General features: G+C 35.4%; 1 protein-coding gene across 1 annotated transcript in view; it reads left to right on the forward strand.

Annotated features, from left to right (window-relative positions):
* The window catches only part of EIF3H (eukaryotic translation initiation factor 3 subunit H), a 100,246-nt gene that overhangs the window by 21,448 nt on the left and 62,318 nt on the right, over positions 1-16,480 (forward strand). Inside the window, exon 2 of the mRNA XM_025922487.2 lies at positions 1,804-1,960. Within this exon, the coding sequence (XP_025778272.1) occupies positions 1,804-1,960 (157 nt within the window). The remainder of the gene's footprint in view (positions 1-1,803; positions 1,961-16,480) is intronic.

Consider the following 16,480-nt stretch of genomic DNA (forward strand, 5'->3'; position numbering starts at 1 on the left):
ATTTACTATACATTATCTCATTTTTAATGGTGTCAGTATTGCTTTGGACAGCTCCATGTTGCAAATTAGAAATCAAAGACTTAGGAAGAATAAATAGCTTTTGCAACATGACAGCCAGTAAGTGTTGGAGCTGGAACTCCTACCCATACCTGCACGACTCTCAAAGCTCATTTTGTGCCTTTTAAGTAGAGAGGTCTTTTCTAAAAGAATGTGTAAAATTGTGCACTTTCTTCATTTCATACTCTTGAAGGTCTTAATCAGTTGAGGTTCTTCCACATTAAATTCTTTTCGCTCCTAGGGCGCCTGGGTGGCTCATTCGGTTGAGCATCTGACTTCGGCTCAGGTCATGATCTCACGGTTTGTGAGTTCGAGCCCCACGTTGGGCTCTGTGCTGACAGCTCAGAGCCTGGAGCCTGCTTCGGATTCTGTGTCTCCCTCTCTCTGTGCCCCTCCTCCACTTGTGCTCTGTCTCTATCTCTCAAAAATGAATAAATGTAAAAAAAAATAATAATAATAAGAAAAACCTCTTCTCCCTCCTGCTTGCGATCCTTAAGAGGTCTGGATCTTGTTGATATGGTACCTTTATGGGGTCTGTTCATCACAAAGTCTATGACTAATCCATTGTTTTAATTACTGAATTATTGCTATGAACATAAGTCTCCTTGTGATTAAAGTTAAAATACACAGCTTTGGAGTTTGACTTGGTTTAAATCTTGGCTCTTCCACTTCCTGGATGTGTGACCTTTAGCTATTTCTATTTTTGTATTCTTATTTGTAAAATGATTATAGTCCTTTCTCCTAACATAATTGTGGGAATTACTTTCTAAGAGTTATTATTAATGATTACTGATACTGTGAACCTTTAAATTAATTGCCTGTCTAACCTTGCATTGTTACCTCTTTATCTTTATGGAAATGTTAAAGGAGAGAGTAATGCAAGAGCCAGTATTCTATTAGAGGCTATTTGGTATATCCTTCTGGTTGAGGAAAATTAGGTAGTGCTGGAGTCTGGGTTCTCTTTGATTTTTCTGTTACCAAACAGATCCTTCTTGGATACATGTTCCCATTGTTGCTTCCCTTGACTTAATGAGATGTTTTGTTCAGGAACCATCTTGAGAATTTAAGAAATTGTCAAGGGAGTGGCCTGCTTTCAGGTTTTCAGGTAATTGAGGACTTCATCTCTATGTTATTGATGGTTTTATCATCTGTGTCAGGAAATTATCTTCCTGTTAACAAAAGTTAATAGGATCACTTCCTCTATAATGACCTTGAATTGAGGTGATACTGTTTGAAGCTGCTCCTGGATTCCAGACCTTTCGGAGCGATGACCTGAAGTCAAAAATGGACATTTTGGACATGTCTTCAGACTCCAGGAGTTTCAGGTGTACGTTTAGATTATGTGAGCTTATTATTTGTGTCAGAGTAAGAATTGATTTGTAAGAAAATTGGTTCTATTATATAATTCTGTGTTTTTTGCAAACCTACTTGTATGGTTCATTTTTTTCCCCTTGAAATAAAGGAAATAAAAACTGTAAGGATGATTTTTGAAAAAAGTTTTTTAATGTTTTTTAATTTTTGAGACAGAGAGAGACAGAGCATGAACAGGGGAGGGGCAGAGAGAGGGAGACACAGAGTCTGAAGCAGGCTCCAGGCTCTGAGCTAGCAGCACCGAGCCCGATGCGGGGTTAGAACTCACGGACCGTGAGATCATGACCTGAGCCGAAGTCGGATGCTTAACCGACTAAGCCACCCAGGCGCCCCTGTAAGGATGATTTTTCAGCTCACTTCTGTATTTTCTTTTAGGTGGTATTAAAAATAATCAAACATTATCAAGAAGAAGGACAAGGAACTGAAGTGGTTCAGGGAGTGCTTTTGGGCTTGGTTGTAGAAGATCGTCTTGAAATTACCAACTGCTTTCCTTTCCCTCAACACACAGAAGATGATGCTGATTTTGATGAAGGTAAGGGTACTCATTTCAAAAATCTTTGCAGTGCACACAAATGATTTTTAACACATTTCTCAGCATAACCTTTCATTATCTCTTACTGCAAGTCTATCAGGCCAGTCTAGTTCGCTTGATTTCAGAGTTTCTTGAAAAAATTAGGCAAATTTGGGGCACCTGGGTAGCTCAGTTGGTTAAGCATTCAACTTCTGCTCAGGTCATGATCTCATGGTTCGAGCCCCGAATTGGTCTCTGTGCTGACAGCTCAGAGCCTGGAGCCTGCTTCAGATTCTGTGTCTCCCTCTCCCTCTGCCCGTCCCCCACTCATGCTTTTTCTCACTCAAAAATAAATAAACATTAACAGATTATGCAAATTCTTTGAAATGAGGATTTATATCAAAAGATTCATTAGTTTGGCCTTGTTTATAATTTGAGATTCTGATTTTAGTAATTTGGGTAGAAACTGTGTTGTTGTTAAACTTTCCCATTATGAAATCAGCTTGCAAGTAACTTACATCGTGAAGGGCAAGGATCATCATTATGTGTCCAGTATCCATTTTCTTCTGTAGTATTTTGATTTAATGTTTGAGAAGATGAACTTAGCTATATATTTCAGAAAGAAGATACTCCTTAAGCATTTCAGGAGGTTTTTGGGGTTTTTTTGGTGCTACAGGTATAATAGCTTTGTTAGCAAAAGCCAGTAGTAGATAAAACTTACACCAAAGGCCAAGGTCAATAACCTGAAAGATTAAAAAAAAATCTAGTTGAAAGTAATTTCTCACTTGTCTCAACACTCAGGGATCATTTTCTACATAACTTTTTTTTATTATGATAAGAACAAGTAGCAAAATTTACCATTTTGAGTATATAGAGTGTTAACTGTGTGCAGGTGTCATGGAACAGATCTGTAGTACTTTTTCGTCTTGGAAAAACTAAAACTCTATATTCGTTGACCAGTTGCACTTTTCCCCTTTGCCAGCCTCTGGCAACCATCCTTCTGCTTTCTGTTTCTGAGAGTTTGACTTCTTTATATCTCATATAAGTGAAATTAGCAGTATTTGGCTTTTGGCTTTTTTGAGACTGATTTATCTCACATAACTTAATGTTCTCCAGGTTCGTGCATGTTATAGCATATGACAGGATATCATTTTTTAAGGCTGAGTAATATTCTATTGTATGTAATGCCACTTTTTCCTTATCCATTCAACTGTTGATAAATAGATTGTTTCTGCGTCTTGACTGTTTTGAATAATGCTCAGCTATCTCTTCAGGGTCTTGTTTTCAGTTCTCTTGGATATATTCCCAGAAGTGGGATTTGGTGGATCATATATTAATTCTATATTTAATTTTTTGAGGAACTTCCATACTGCCTTTTAAGTGGTGACACCAGTTTACATTCTCCACCAATAGTTTGCAGGGGTTGCAACGTCTTCACATTCTCACCAACATTTGTTATTTTCTAGTTATTTATTTTTTTGATGGTGATAGCAACTGTACTAACAGATGTGAGGTGATATTGTGGTTTTGATTTTCATTTCCCTTATAGCAATGTTGAGTATCTTTTATATGCTTATTGTCTGTATGTATTCTTTGAAGAAATGTCTATTAAGGTATGTTGTCCATTTTTAAGGATTGTTGTTCAGTTGGAGAAGTTCTTTGTATATTCTGGATATTAACCCCTTATCATATGTATGATTTGCAGACATTTTCTTCCATTCCATAGGTTACTTTTTACTTTTTCACTCTATTGATTTGTTTCCTTTGCTGAAGCTTTTTAGTTTGATGTAATCCATATTGTCTGTTTTTGCTTTTGTTGCTGGTACTTTTGGTATAACATCCAAGAGATTATTGTCAAGACCAATGTTAGGAAGCTCCTTCCTTATATTGTCTTCTAGGAATTTTATGCTAGTACCATTCTGCTTTGATTACTGTTGTTTTGTAATATGTTTCGAAATCAAGATGTGTGAGGCATCCAGCTTTGTTTTTCTTTCTCAAGATTTTGGCTATTTAAGGTCCTTTGAAATTTCATATGAATTTTAGTATTTTTTTTTTCCTATTTCCGTAAAAATACCATTGGGATTTTGGTAGGGATTACATTGAATCTGTAGGTCAGTTTGAGTAGTACATTTTAACAATATTAAATCTTCCTAGCTATGAATAAATGCCTTTCCATTTATTTGTATTGTCTTAACTTTCTTCCAACTGTTTTATAGTTATCAGTGTACAAGTTATTCCCAATTGTTTTTATTCATTTTGATGCTGTTGTAAAATTTTTAAAATATTTCCTTTTTTGTCATTTTTTTCTATGTAACTTTAAACTGATGACTTTTCACTTGGATAAAATGTTATGTAACATTTCATATACTCATGGTACCTTGAAGATATTAATAGACACCAAATATAACCTTGCTAAGGTTAGTACCTTGATATTGCAATTTGGTCGACAAAAATCCTTTTTTTCATTAAAGTAATACCTTTAGAAACCAACCAAGGCTATTTTATTCTAGGCACTTGAGTATTTGTGCAGTATGTGTCTTTTTTTTTTTTTTTTTAAAGCTGACTGAGCTTTCCTTGTTTCATCTGAACTACTATAAAATTTTTTTTTTTTCAACGTTTATTTATTTTTGGGACAGAGAGAGACAGAGCATGAACGGGGGAGGGGCAGAGAGAGAGGGAGACACAGAATCGGAAACAGGCTCCAGGCTCCGAGCCATCAGCCCAGAGCCCGACGCGGGGCTCGAACTCACGGACCGCGAGATCGTGACCTGGCTGAAGTCGGACGCTTAACCGACTGCGCCACCCAGGTGCCCCGTCATCTGAACTACTATAAAATACTGGATTACGGTTGGAGATTCTCTGCAGTAGTAGATATCTCAGTTCCTCTCTTTACCAGCATATCTGGAGGGTGCTTAATTACATTGCAGTCATAACTTTTTATTTTTTTATTTTTAATTATGTTTATTTATTTAGAGAGAGAGAGAGAGAATGCACGTGCATGCAAGCTCCAGGGAGGGGCAGAGAGAGAGGAGGGAGAGAATCCCAGGCAGACTCTGAGTTGTCATTATGGAGCCCAATTTGGGGTTTGAACCCATGAACCATGAGATCATGGCCTGAATTAAGATCAAGAGTTGGATGTTTAACTAACTGAGTCACCCAGGCTCTCCTACAGTAATAACTCTTTTAGAGCTGGAAGACCAGGGGAGAAGACAAAAGGATTGTTAACATAGTTTTTTTGGTTTGCAAGTGAGGAGTCTGAGAGGTTCACTTGAAGTGACATACTCAAGTTACTGTGTTAGTGGCACAATTGGGAATAGAATCCATTCCTGTAGAGTTTATACTGTCACATAGTTTTCGCAGGTAATTTATTTTGTCTTATAAAATTCTCAGTTTTATGTGCAAGGAATAATCAGTGCAATTATGGTAGATGAACAAAGCAAAATATTAATTTTAGATCTTGATCATTGGATGCTGACTTCTCTTATGGGCTTTCAGGTAATTGACCAATATGCTATTTCATTAACATGTACTTTAAGAAGCTCATTAAAAGTTATGTTAACAACCTGGAGATAAGAAATTTCAATTTAGCGTCAAATAATAAAAAATTTGTTGGGAATTGTGTGCTGTGTACTGTATGTACATTGCCTGTAATTAGTTGTTACTCTGCACATTTGAAGGTTTTATCAGTCTCATTTTCTAAATTAAGAAACTGATGCTCAGTAAGACAAAGAACTTGTCCAAAATCATTTAACTGGGAATTTATAGAATAGGGATTGAAATCTTTGGCTGTCTGGTTCCAAGTCTCATGATTTTCCTGCTGTATGTTGTTGCTTTTGGACACTTAGTGAAGTGGAAGCCAGTGATTAAAAGGGTGTAGAGTGGGGAGCATCATTACTTTATGTCTGAAATCTGCTTTTTGGATAAAACAATTAAATTTGTTTTTCTTGATTTATCTTTAGAAGCTGGTAGGATTTCCCATTTTTCTTATATGTATGAAAAGTCTTAAGATAATACTTTATATTTCTGCCTAGCCTTGTATAGGCAGTCTTGAATTTTAGGTTCTCTCACATAATTCATTTAATTATCTGAATAGGCATTAGTATGTAGTCACCATTAGATTTTTATCATACCTAGATACAAGCTAAGTTTTTTCATTTTATGGATGTGTCTTGGAATAGAATTGTCCTGAGTATTATTTTAAATCTTTAAATCTTTCTAAACATCCATTGTTTTGCTTCTGTTGTTGTTATTTTTTGCCTACTAAAACTAATATCTAGGGAAAGATCTTTTCTTCTGCCCTTCACCCTTTGGAAGTAAAGTACTCACAAAATATTTCATAATTTTAATGGTTACATATTTTGAGTTGCTTAGGTGTTTGTTTGTTTCTGTGTTTTTATTTGGTGCCTTATGTAAAGTGGAGAGTTTTAATCTGTGGTCTAATGTGAAATGTTTTAAATTAGGGGCTGGCAAGCTACAATCTGTGGGCCTGCTTTTGCATGTAAAGTTTTATTGGAACACTGCCATGCCCATTCATTTATGTATTTTCTTCTGTGGTTGTGTTCCTGCTACAGTGGCATAGTTGGGTAGTTGTGACAGAGACCATATGGGCACCAAACCTGAATTTTTTTTTAAACTGTTTGGCCCCTTAAGAAAGTCTGACCACTTCCTTCATACACACACACACACACACACACACACACGAATATATATTCATTCATATATGTGTGTATATATGTACATATACACACACGTGCATCATATATGAATATATAGTCGCATATATTCATACATATGTATATGTATACATATATACACACATACATATACACACATACTTTTTTTGTTATTTTTTTCTGTCATAAGGTTAAAGAATAAGGTAGTAAATAGTACTCTCTTTCCATCATAAATAGATGACTTTTTTTTGTTGCTTATTCCTTCTAGATACTGCTCTTAACATTGACTCTTAAGTCTAGAATGTATTATGAGCACTGTAATAAAAACGTTGATGGGGTGCCTGGGTGGCTCAGTTGGTTAGGTGGCTGACTTCAGCTCAGGTCATGATCTCATGGTTCATGGGTTCAAGCCCCTTGTCGGGTTCTGTGCTGACAGCTCGGAGCCTGGAGCCTGCTTTGGAATCTATGACTCCCCACCTGTCTCTGTCCCCTTCCCAGCTCATGCTCTGTCTCTCAAAAAATAAATAAACGTTAAAAAAATTAAACAAACAAACAAACAAACGTTGATATTATTAGGTATTTGTTTGTGCATCTGGAAAGTACCAGAAAATGTAGTGTTTCCTTTATTTTAACGCAGAGTACTCCCCCCGCCATACCGAGCTCTTGGTGTTTAGGGGAACTGTGTATAGATACTGGGAAGAAAGACATTCAGTTCACGGTTGTAGACTTGTGAATCAGGTACAGGTTTCCGCGAAAGTGGAGTGTTTCTGTGAAACCTTTGTCACAAAACGAAGAAGCAGTTACCATTAATTTAGATGGAAAAAATTTTGAGCATTCCCAGACCCCAAAAATAACCTCTCTTAGGCTTTTCTGATACCTGTATCAGAAAAGGCTTTTCTGATCTGTATCCTTGCTAATGGATACACAGAATAAATGAAGATGAAGCACAGATGCTCACACAGTTCTAAGCCATGGCGACTTGGTGCTTGGGGAGGATTGGCGGGGCCACTCTCACTGCTTGCCTTGTATGCTGCCTCTAACAGTTCACTGCGAAACAAATACTGAAAGTTGTTTTCACTTTTCGCCATTTAAAAGTGGAAACTGTCTTTGGATTTCTTTCATTCAGTCTTTTGTAAAAGTGAAGTGGTGTACTGTCTGGAACTGTGAACTTCCAAAAGCAGGGTATGCCGGTATTACGGAAAGGTAATGAATGGTATGAGGCCAGAAAACTTGGGTGGGAACCTCAGCTCTGTAGAGATCTGTGTGACGCTGAGTGACTTTAGTTCTGAATTAGTTTTTTCCTGACTGTGTACTATCTTTTAGCACATATTAATTGCTCACTTATTGAGTACTAGAAACATAGCTGAAGGATAATTTCTTTATGAGATTAATGCCACCTTGGATTATGTTACAGTAGCATGATTCAAAACCAAGAAAACTTGTGGCATGAAGTTTTTCTTTTTTGTTTCTTTCCATGAATTCACCTTTTTTTTCACATGTGATAACTTTTCCTTTAAGTGGCTTAAATCTTGATATACTTTTATATTACAGGATTAATTTTCTAGTTAAAAGTGAGGTAACTCACTCTCACCAGAGAACATAAGCTTTTTAAAAATTGAGTGGAAAGGCTCATATTAAAATTCCCATTAGGGGGCACTATTATCAAGCTTAGGAGAACTGGAGACTAATTTGTTTTCTTAGACATGCAACCCGAGGCTTGCTAAAAGGGAAAAATATTTTCATCTGATAAGATTCAGATACTGTTTTATACAACCGAATTCCTTAAATATGTTATAAAGTGCACTGAATTAAACACAGATCCAATAACTCACTGTCTTGTTTTTTAGCCGACTAAATCAGTTTAATATTGCAGGTGATATAAGAAGCTTACTTTTTTTCTGCTTCAGAGCCAAATCCATAATTTTCATATTTGGAGTGGACAAATTTTTTATTTTGCTCTCTTTAAGTCCAAAGGATGATCCTTGGACTTCAAATAAGTTTCTTTCAAAAGCGAAGCATGAAGACTGTGTTGTACTACTAAAATGCAGTTAGGGGAATGAAATGATGCCTAATTTACTCAGATAGTATGAACATGTGCAGCTTGCATAATTTCTGAAGTAATTCCACACATTGACGTGATATTATATACACACAGATAGCTTATGGCTTTTTTGTTCATTTTCAGGTACTTGAAAATTATTTTTTATTACTCATGTTTGGTGTTAGAGCAAGAAATATTGCTTTAGACTGTTACACATAATTATTTTGTTATCATTAGCCTCCAAAAGAAAAGCAGTGGTGTAGAGTATTAAACAGACTTTTCAAAGGCTAAATAGGAATTGGCAAAAATGTAATTACAGTAAAACGCATTGGGAATAATTTTTCACTGCATAGGTAATATTTTTGTACCACTGGGTTCAGAGAGAGTAGGTTTTGTCTAACTACATTATTTGCAACACTTTCCACATAACTAAACCATAGTTTGCATTGGAGAAAATCTCTGTTTAATCACTTGCTTCCTGAACTCTCACCTTCCTTCTCTTTCTTCTTAGTTTGCCTGCAGCCCACACCCAGGGCAAAACTGCTTGAAACGTCCTCCATAATTACTGTTTTGGCCTTGTATTGCTTTTGAGTTCAGGGAAGAGTTGAGTCAGGGTAGAAAAAAACTTTCATCTTTTTTTTTTTTTTTTTTTTTAAATAAGATGGGGACATTGTGTGACAAGACTGATATTTATTATTTTGTATTATCTTCTCTCTGTGTGAATAATCAGTGATCATTGTGATCTGTTCGACAGATTCATTTTTTAAGAAACCCTATTTCTTTTACTGCATTTTTCCTAAGGAGCTTTCCTTGGTGCAGATCTGGGAAATATATACAGACAGTTTTGGAGGGTGTTTTGAAACTTATTGGAGAAGTAGGAGCATGTTTACTTTGTGACCTCAAATCATTAAGAGGTATCATAAAATGTTTCAAATATCTCAGGAAAAAAATTAGTTCTTAGTAATTCATTTCAGCATTTATTGAGCAAATTACATTGAATGGTTGGTGGAAAAGATCCAAAGATAGGAAATCCTGGTTACTGCTTTGAAAGATTTTAAGTGGGAGAGAAATATGTAAAGAATTGTGAAACAGAATTGATGAGTCTAGAGTGAGGAACGACAAAAAGTGATGGGAACACTCAGATATGAGCTACTAATTCCTTTTGGGGGATGACTTAACAGGAGAGGTGAAGCTTGATTTTGTAGATGGGTATTGCTTGTATTTTAAGTAATTTTTAAGGAAGTTAATGTCTTGTGAATTTGTTCTAATTATTGACATTTCTGGGCCCTCGTAAATAACACAAGCATCTCTAGAAATAAAGAACAAATTATTTAGTAGGTATTCAGCTTGGCATCTTTATTGTTCAGTGACAGTTATGTTGCTTGACAATATTTTTCAAATTTTGTTGCTGATTCTATATCCAGGTATAGAAGCTGTTTTTGACATCTAGACTCTTCTGATACATAAAGGATTCCTGATGATAATTTCGTGCCATGTTTATAGAAATCTGGGACCCATGCTGCACTTAGCTCTGTTTAAAATAATAAATGTTTAAATGTGCTATTTAATGAATTTTAAATATTTAATAAAAACATTTCATGTATGTTTCGTTTTATTTTTTTTAAATTTTTTTTTTCAACGTTTATTTATTTTTGGGACAGAGAGAGACAGAGCATGAACGGGGGAGGGACAGAGAGAGAGGGAGACACAGAATCGGAAACAGGCTCCAGGCTCTGAGCCATCAGCCCAGAGCCTGACGCGGGGCTCGAACTCCCAGACCGCGAGATCGTGACCTGGCTGAAGTCGGACGCTTAACCGACTGCGCCACCCAGGCGCCCCTTATGTTTTGTTTTAAATGAAACTAGGTATAGGTAGGTAACTAGAGAGAATCTATACACTGAATTATGATATAATTCTCCTGGGTACTCATCTCTTTGTTGTTATTCATGGTAGTATTTTGAAAATGTTAAACCATTCACATTTAATGGCTTATCACTGAATCTTCAGGGCAATGAACTTTAGGTTATTGCTTGCTTAAATTATTTTGATTGCTCAGAAAGCCTATGGTTTGTGATTTGAAACTAACTTGAGAATCTTACTTTATAGGTTTAGTCTTTGGTTTACTAAAGTGATTAGAATATGAGCCATACAATCCAGATATGAAGCCTCAATTCCAGTGTTTTTATGCCCTTTTTGTTCTTTTCGTTTGGATATTTCAAGATATTAAATATAAGAGGATAAAGTCTAGCTTCATTTTAAAAGTTTGACGAAATTTTGCTCATTTGTTTAATGTTTCAAAATTTAGGTTTTTTTCCCTTTTAAATGAGTTGAGGAACTCTTACGTATGGAAGGATATATACTATTGAAAATGTGGTCAAGGTAAAAGATTTTTCTGCTTAAAGAAATTAAAGTGCTTTACACTATACCCTCCCTTGGTCCCTAAAGTGTAAGTGCTATGGTTTGGAAAGGAGCCAAGTAAAACGTGTTCAAATTTTGTGCAGACTTAAAGTAATACTTTAAGATTTGAAAATTACAGGTGGATACAGTACTTAAATAGTATTTAAAATTCCTAAGTTTCCCAAGTCTAAAAGTGTAATCCTTAAATTACTATTCCCAGTGGTTTACATTTTAATTAAATAAGAATTGTCTTACTTTTGAACCCAGCAACTTTAGGTATAGATATTTGAATTTATTACTGAACTTTAAGGTAGTAACCATTAAAAATGAACTGTTTGGGCACTAATTAAAATGTCAAAAATCTACAGTTACAGTGTGTAACCAAAGACCCTTGCTCTTTCTATTTTTCCAAAAATTATCCTAAGCAACACAGTTCAGGCTTGCTTCCTATCTTGCCCAGAAGTGCTAACTAGCTTCCGGCCCCAATTAAATATATTATGCCTGATTTGCAAGTTTTATAGAATGATAGATTAATTATAATTAGATTTGATGTTTTGGTGCTAATGCTGAGTTTTCCAAACTGCCCTTTATATTAGAAGAGTGGTATCGTCATCATGCCGTGCTGTTTTACGTTTGTCTGTGTAGGTGAAATTTTCATAATTTTCATACACCTTGAAACTTTTACTCTTCATGACTTACGTTATTACCACTTTCAGAGTGGTGTTCTCCTACCTTTATCTATTCCCACCTTGAGGGTTATTTGCTGCTGCTTTTTTTTTTTAAGTAGTAATTTTCACTGAGTGCATTTTAGATACTTTCTGATATATTTGAAAACAAAGGTAATCTTTATTTTGGCGTAAGTAACCATAATAGTATAAGTTTATAATGCAACCCTACATTTCCCCACTACCCTCACTCCCAGACACATTCACCCTTTGTTTTCTCTAATGTCGAACCTACAGACATTTTATTATACCGTATAGACAACCTTTCTTCCCTGCTTGATTGGTGAGAAGATCACAAAATTATTCCAGTGGTCTTTGCAGAAATATATCTGTCAAATGCCTGTTTTGTAGAATTGGACAGTGCTGACCTCAAAGAGGAAGTTTTTGATGGCAGGACCCCTCCACTAGCAGCAGTGGCTGTGGGAGTCCGGCAGCACAGAGGCGTAGGTGGGGCTCTTTGGGCTTGCAGCAGCCTGCCGAGGAGAACCCAGCAGGCAGCAGCAGCCCTGTCCGCAAGCCGCTGGGGCTTCCAGGCTCCTCTGCTCTCACTTTACCTTCTCCTTTTTTTGTCTTTATCCCTTTGTTATTCATTCATCAAATCAGTATTGCTTTGGGAACTATGTGCCAGGCATGTCCACCGGCTGTTGTGTACTTCTGCTAAGGATGTTTTCTGAAGTGATCATTGTTTAAAGAATTTAACTATTCTAAGCAGTATGTTTGACCTAAAGCATGGGAAGATTTGTTAGCACGTTTTTTTAGGGAATTGGATTATTAGTATAAAGTCTAGATTATGTTACTATTCGGGTGAAAGTATCCAGAAGATATTTTTGTGTAGTTGGAGAATGACTTGGGTTTACAAGTATGTATCTGCAAATCTGTACATCTCCAGGTTTGCAACTCAGAGATTCTGTTGCTTTGTTACAGTAATTTTGTTCCTAAAAATGTGTAAGTCATCATGTATTTTTTACTTTCATAGTAGAAATATATATATATATATATATATATATATATATATATATATATTAAATCTCAGTAGTGACTCCCAAGATTTTAGATGAAAGTTTTTCTGTCAATAATTTTAATCTATAAATAAATGTATGTGGTTTTAAAAGTCTGTTACCGAGACTCTTTTGGTAATGTGAGTTACTTCTCCTTAGTTTTAAAATTTCTTCTTCTCCTATCACTCCCATCACCACTCCTGTCCTGAAAATATAGTAAGTTAAGACAAAACACTAAAAAAATTTAGTACTAGAAGAGAGTGAAAGGCTTTATGAAGAGAATTAACCATTTTCTGTGATGATCACAAGAGGAATGGGATGGTGTGGACATAATGTGAAATATTAAGATCGCTGTAAGCTGTATCTGGGTTGTTTCTGTGCTCCTTTAGGAGATATTTGACATAACTAACAGTGAGACTATGTTGTTTTGTCAGAATCCAGGCTTGAATTTCTTTTGAATTGTCTGTTTGTCCTGTTGGGAGCCTGGTAAAAAATTTTGTAGCCAGTTTCACATATGTGGAAATGATGTGTGCACACATAAATACCATTATAGTCTTAGTTGAGAGAATTCCTAAAATCATTTATAGACAGATCTTGCAAACTTTTCTGAAGGGGATAGAAGGAAGGACATTTAGACTGAGTTCTGGCTAAAGTTTTGGTAAAGTTCTGGCTTACTACTAATTGAAGTCATGGGTCTCTCTAGCCTCAGTTTTCCCATTTACAGAGTGGATCACAACAGGAACTTTTGTAATTCTTTTAACAGATGAGAAACTGAGACTCAGACCCAACTCTAAAATTAGTGGCAAATTCAGAACTAGAAACCCCAAAATGAAATGTGTAATCCACTGCAATTTGGGAGTGTTGTCAGTAATCTGAGTATTTTGTCAAAACCACTATGAATAAATGATATAGGTGCCTGCAATTGTGACTTGTAAGCATGATGTATTTACTTAAAAGTTTACTTCTTGGTGTTATCAGTTAATGTTAACACTACTGGAATCAAATGATTGTTGAATTTAACACTGAACATCAGAGTTTCCCAAGTTTGTGTTCGTATACTCAGTATTAAATAAAAATAAAGGGCAATTCTAATCTTCAGGTCAACAGAAAGTTAATGGTGGTTTGATATATCCACTCAGCTCGGACACTGGAAACCCATTTAAATACTGAAAGTACAACTTCTAATATTTTGTTACATGGAATGAAGAAAGTAAGTATAGATTAATCTGGGTAGATTAAGGGACACAAATGTGTTCTTATGAAATGCCACTGAATGCAGTTACAAACAATAGGTTGAATAGATAGTTTAATTTGACTTAGGAAATCAGTGTTGACTGACACAGGAAAACTTTCTAGAATACATTGCTTCTTTGCAGATGACTTAAACAGACAGGAGTGATAAAGACTGTCATGTGAATTTCCTTCTTTACTGAGTACACAGCATTGTTAAGTGGTATATTGTGCGATGTTTCCAATCTGCTGTAACTGCCATCTGCACAAGCGGAATGAAAGACAAGAGAACATGGAAAGGAAATGGATCAGTTAGTTGTAAGGAATCTGTGTGAACGCTGGGTGCCACTCATGAAACACTGAGCAGTTAGTGGTTTTCCTTTGTAACCAGTGCAACTAGCTGTCTGTAAACTGGAGTTGTGCACCACGTGCAGCTCTCACAGTTCACCTTTTGGATGTCCTGGTGTGCACCTGTGGTTGAGAGCAACTAGGAAATCCAGGACTGTAACTGTGCTCATGCTACCCTTTTCTTATTCTTTATCTTTGGATGTAATCTTTTTGCTGCTTTGGTGTTTGGTACCACTGTTGAGGTAGATGTAATAATCCTAGAATGTTTACTGTACCTAAATAGAATTTTTTTAGAAACAAATTATGCTGTAAGACATGTTTCCTGAGAAACATTTAAGTACTTCTGAAAAAAGTAAGACCTATAGATAAGAAAACAGCTTCAAAATCTTACAAGTTATAAGCAACAGAGAACCATGTGAATGATGGAGAGGTTTTGTATGGGTGAGAGGAACTGACTGGTAGAATCTAACCTGTGTGCCTATGTAAGTGGATAAATCTCTTATTTGAATCTGAGGTTTATAACTTGTAAACAGTTCTTTTTATGTCTGTATGGTTACCTTTTTGATGTAAACATGTGAGCTCTTATAGTTAGTTATGAGTCATCTGGTACCTACTTAGGAATTAACATATACTTATATAGATGACTAATAATACAAAGCCACCGTGGTTTCTGTGGTTCTGTGGAACCAACCATGGTTCCAGTTCTAAAACATTTAAAATGAGACTGCTGTCTCTTTTTAAATTTTTTTGGACAAAGAGTTGTCTTATCAGAAAACTGCAGTAACTTAAGCAGATCCATAACTGGGGGGGATTAATAACAGAAAGTTTTTGTTGACACCAGGAAGTAGATTAAATAGTGCAATTGTGGTAATGAGTACCATATATGATAAGCCTGAGCCACCTGGGTTTTATTAGGCTGCTTGATACTTTGATCACAATATTATTTCAAGGCTTGTCTATTTAAATTGCTAAGGTTTCTTGTCATCTTTGTGATTTAGACCATAATTTCTTTCACTGTGAAGAGATTTTTTTTTTTTTTTTAAAAGAAAGACTACTCAAGCCAAAATTGTAGGGAAGTGCAAGTTCAACAGCTAAGCAAGCTATAGAATGAGAAAACCTGTTAAACATAAGATTAAAAGCTTAAAAGTATAGCAGTTGAATATCAGGTTCATCTGACCTTGCTTTTCTTTAGCTTTTCGCTTGGATCATAATTACACTTTTGTTTATCATATATGGTAGTGGAGTATTATAAGGACATTTGGCATAATTAAATTAATTATTGTTTGGTATAAATATGTGCATTTAAAATACATGTTTCATGCTTTGAGAATGTGGTACTGCTATCTTTTTTCCTTAGATGATAGTAAGTGGTTTTGATGAACATCTTTGAGAATTTATGGAAAGATTTTAACTACTTCACCCAAATGAATGAATTATATAATAATCACAGAATTTAATTTGTTTGATAAATTATCTTGTTTTGTCTTTGAACTTGAAATTTTAAACTTTATAGTCTGATACAGATGAAAGAAATTTTTCGTTACCACAATCAACAGACTTTCCATCTACTAATTTTCTTTACCATAGAAATAGTCTTTCATAGGTATTTAGTGGTATCTTTCTTTTGTATTTAAGCAAATATTTTGGCTTGGGAAAATAAATACTCATTTTGACTAGTAAAGGGAAAGGACAGGGATGATACAGTAATTTAAGATATTGTTGTTCTTAGCTTCATATAGAATAATCATTATTAAGTACCATTTTGGAAATTTACATTTAAAATGCTTTATACGTGTATTCATTAATTTTCACTGTTTGCTTTTTGAATACTCTTAAAACTGTTGTAATTTGGCCTGAAGTTTCCATGTCCCAGTGTAACTTTTAAGCCTGGCTAAGGGCACTTAAGAATATAATGGTCTTCTTTTAATATATCTGATTTGCCTTTGGCAGCGAAAGGAGTATATGGAAGTGGCAATTAACAGCCTTTTTCTTTTCCTTGATAAGACAAAGGAGCAAAGTATTAAAAATAGGAAAAAGATGTGAACGTAGGAAGAGTTGCTTACCAGGAGTTTGTAACATTCTTATTTTTGGAAAATAAGGGAGGTACTTGTAAGTTTTAAGGATATGTG

This window comes from Puma concolor, chromosome F2, assembly GCF_028749965.1.
Source record: "Puma concolor isolate L17-30 chromosome F2, mPumCon1.1.hap2, whole genome shotgun sequence".
NCBI lineage: Eukaryota > Metazoa > Chordata > Mammalia > Carnivora > Felidae > Puma > Puma concolor.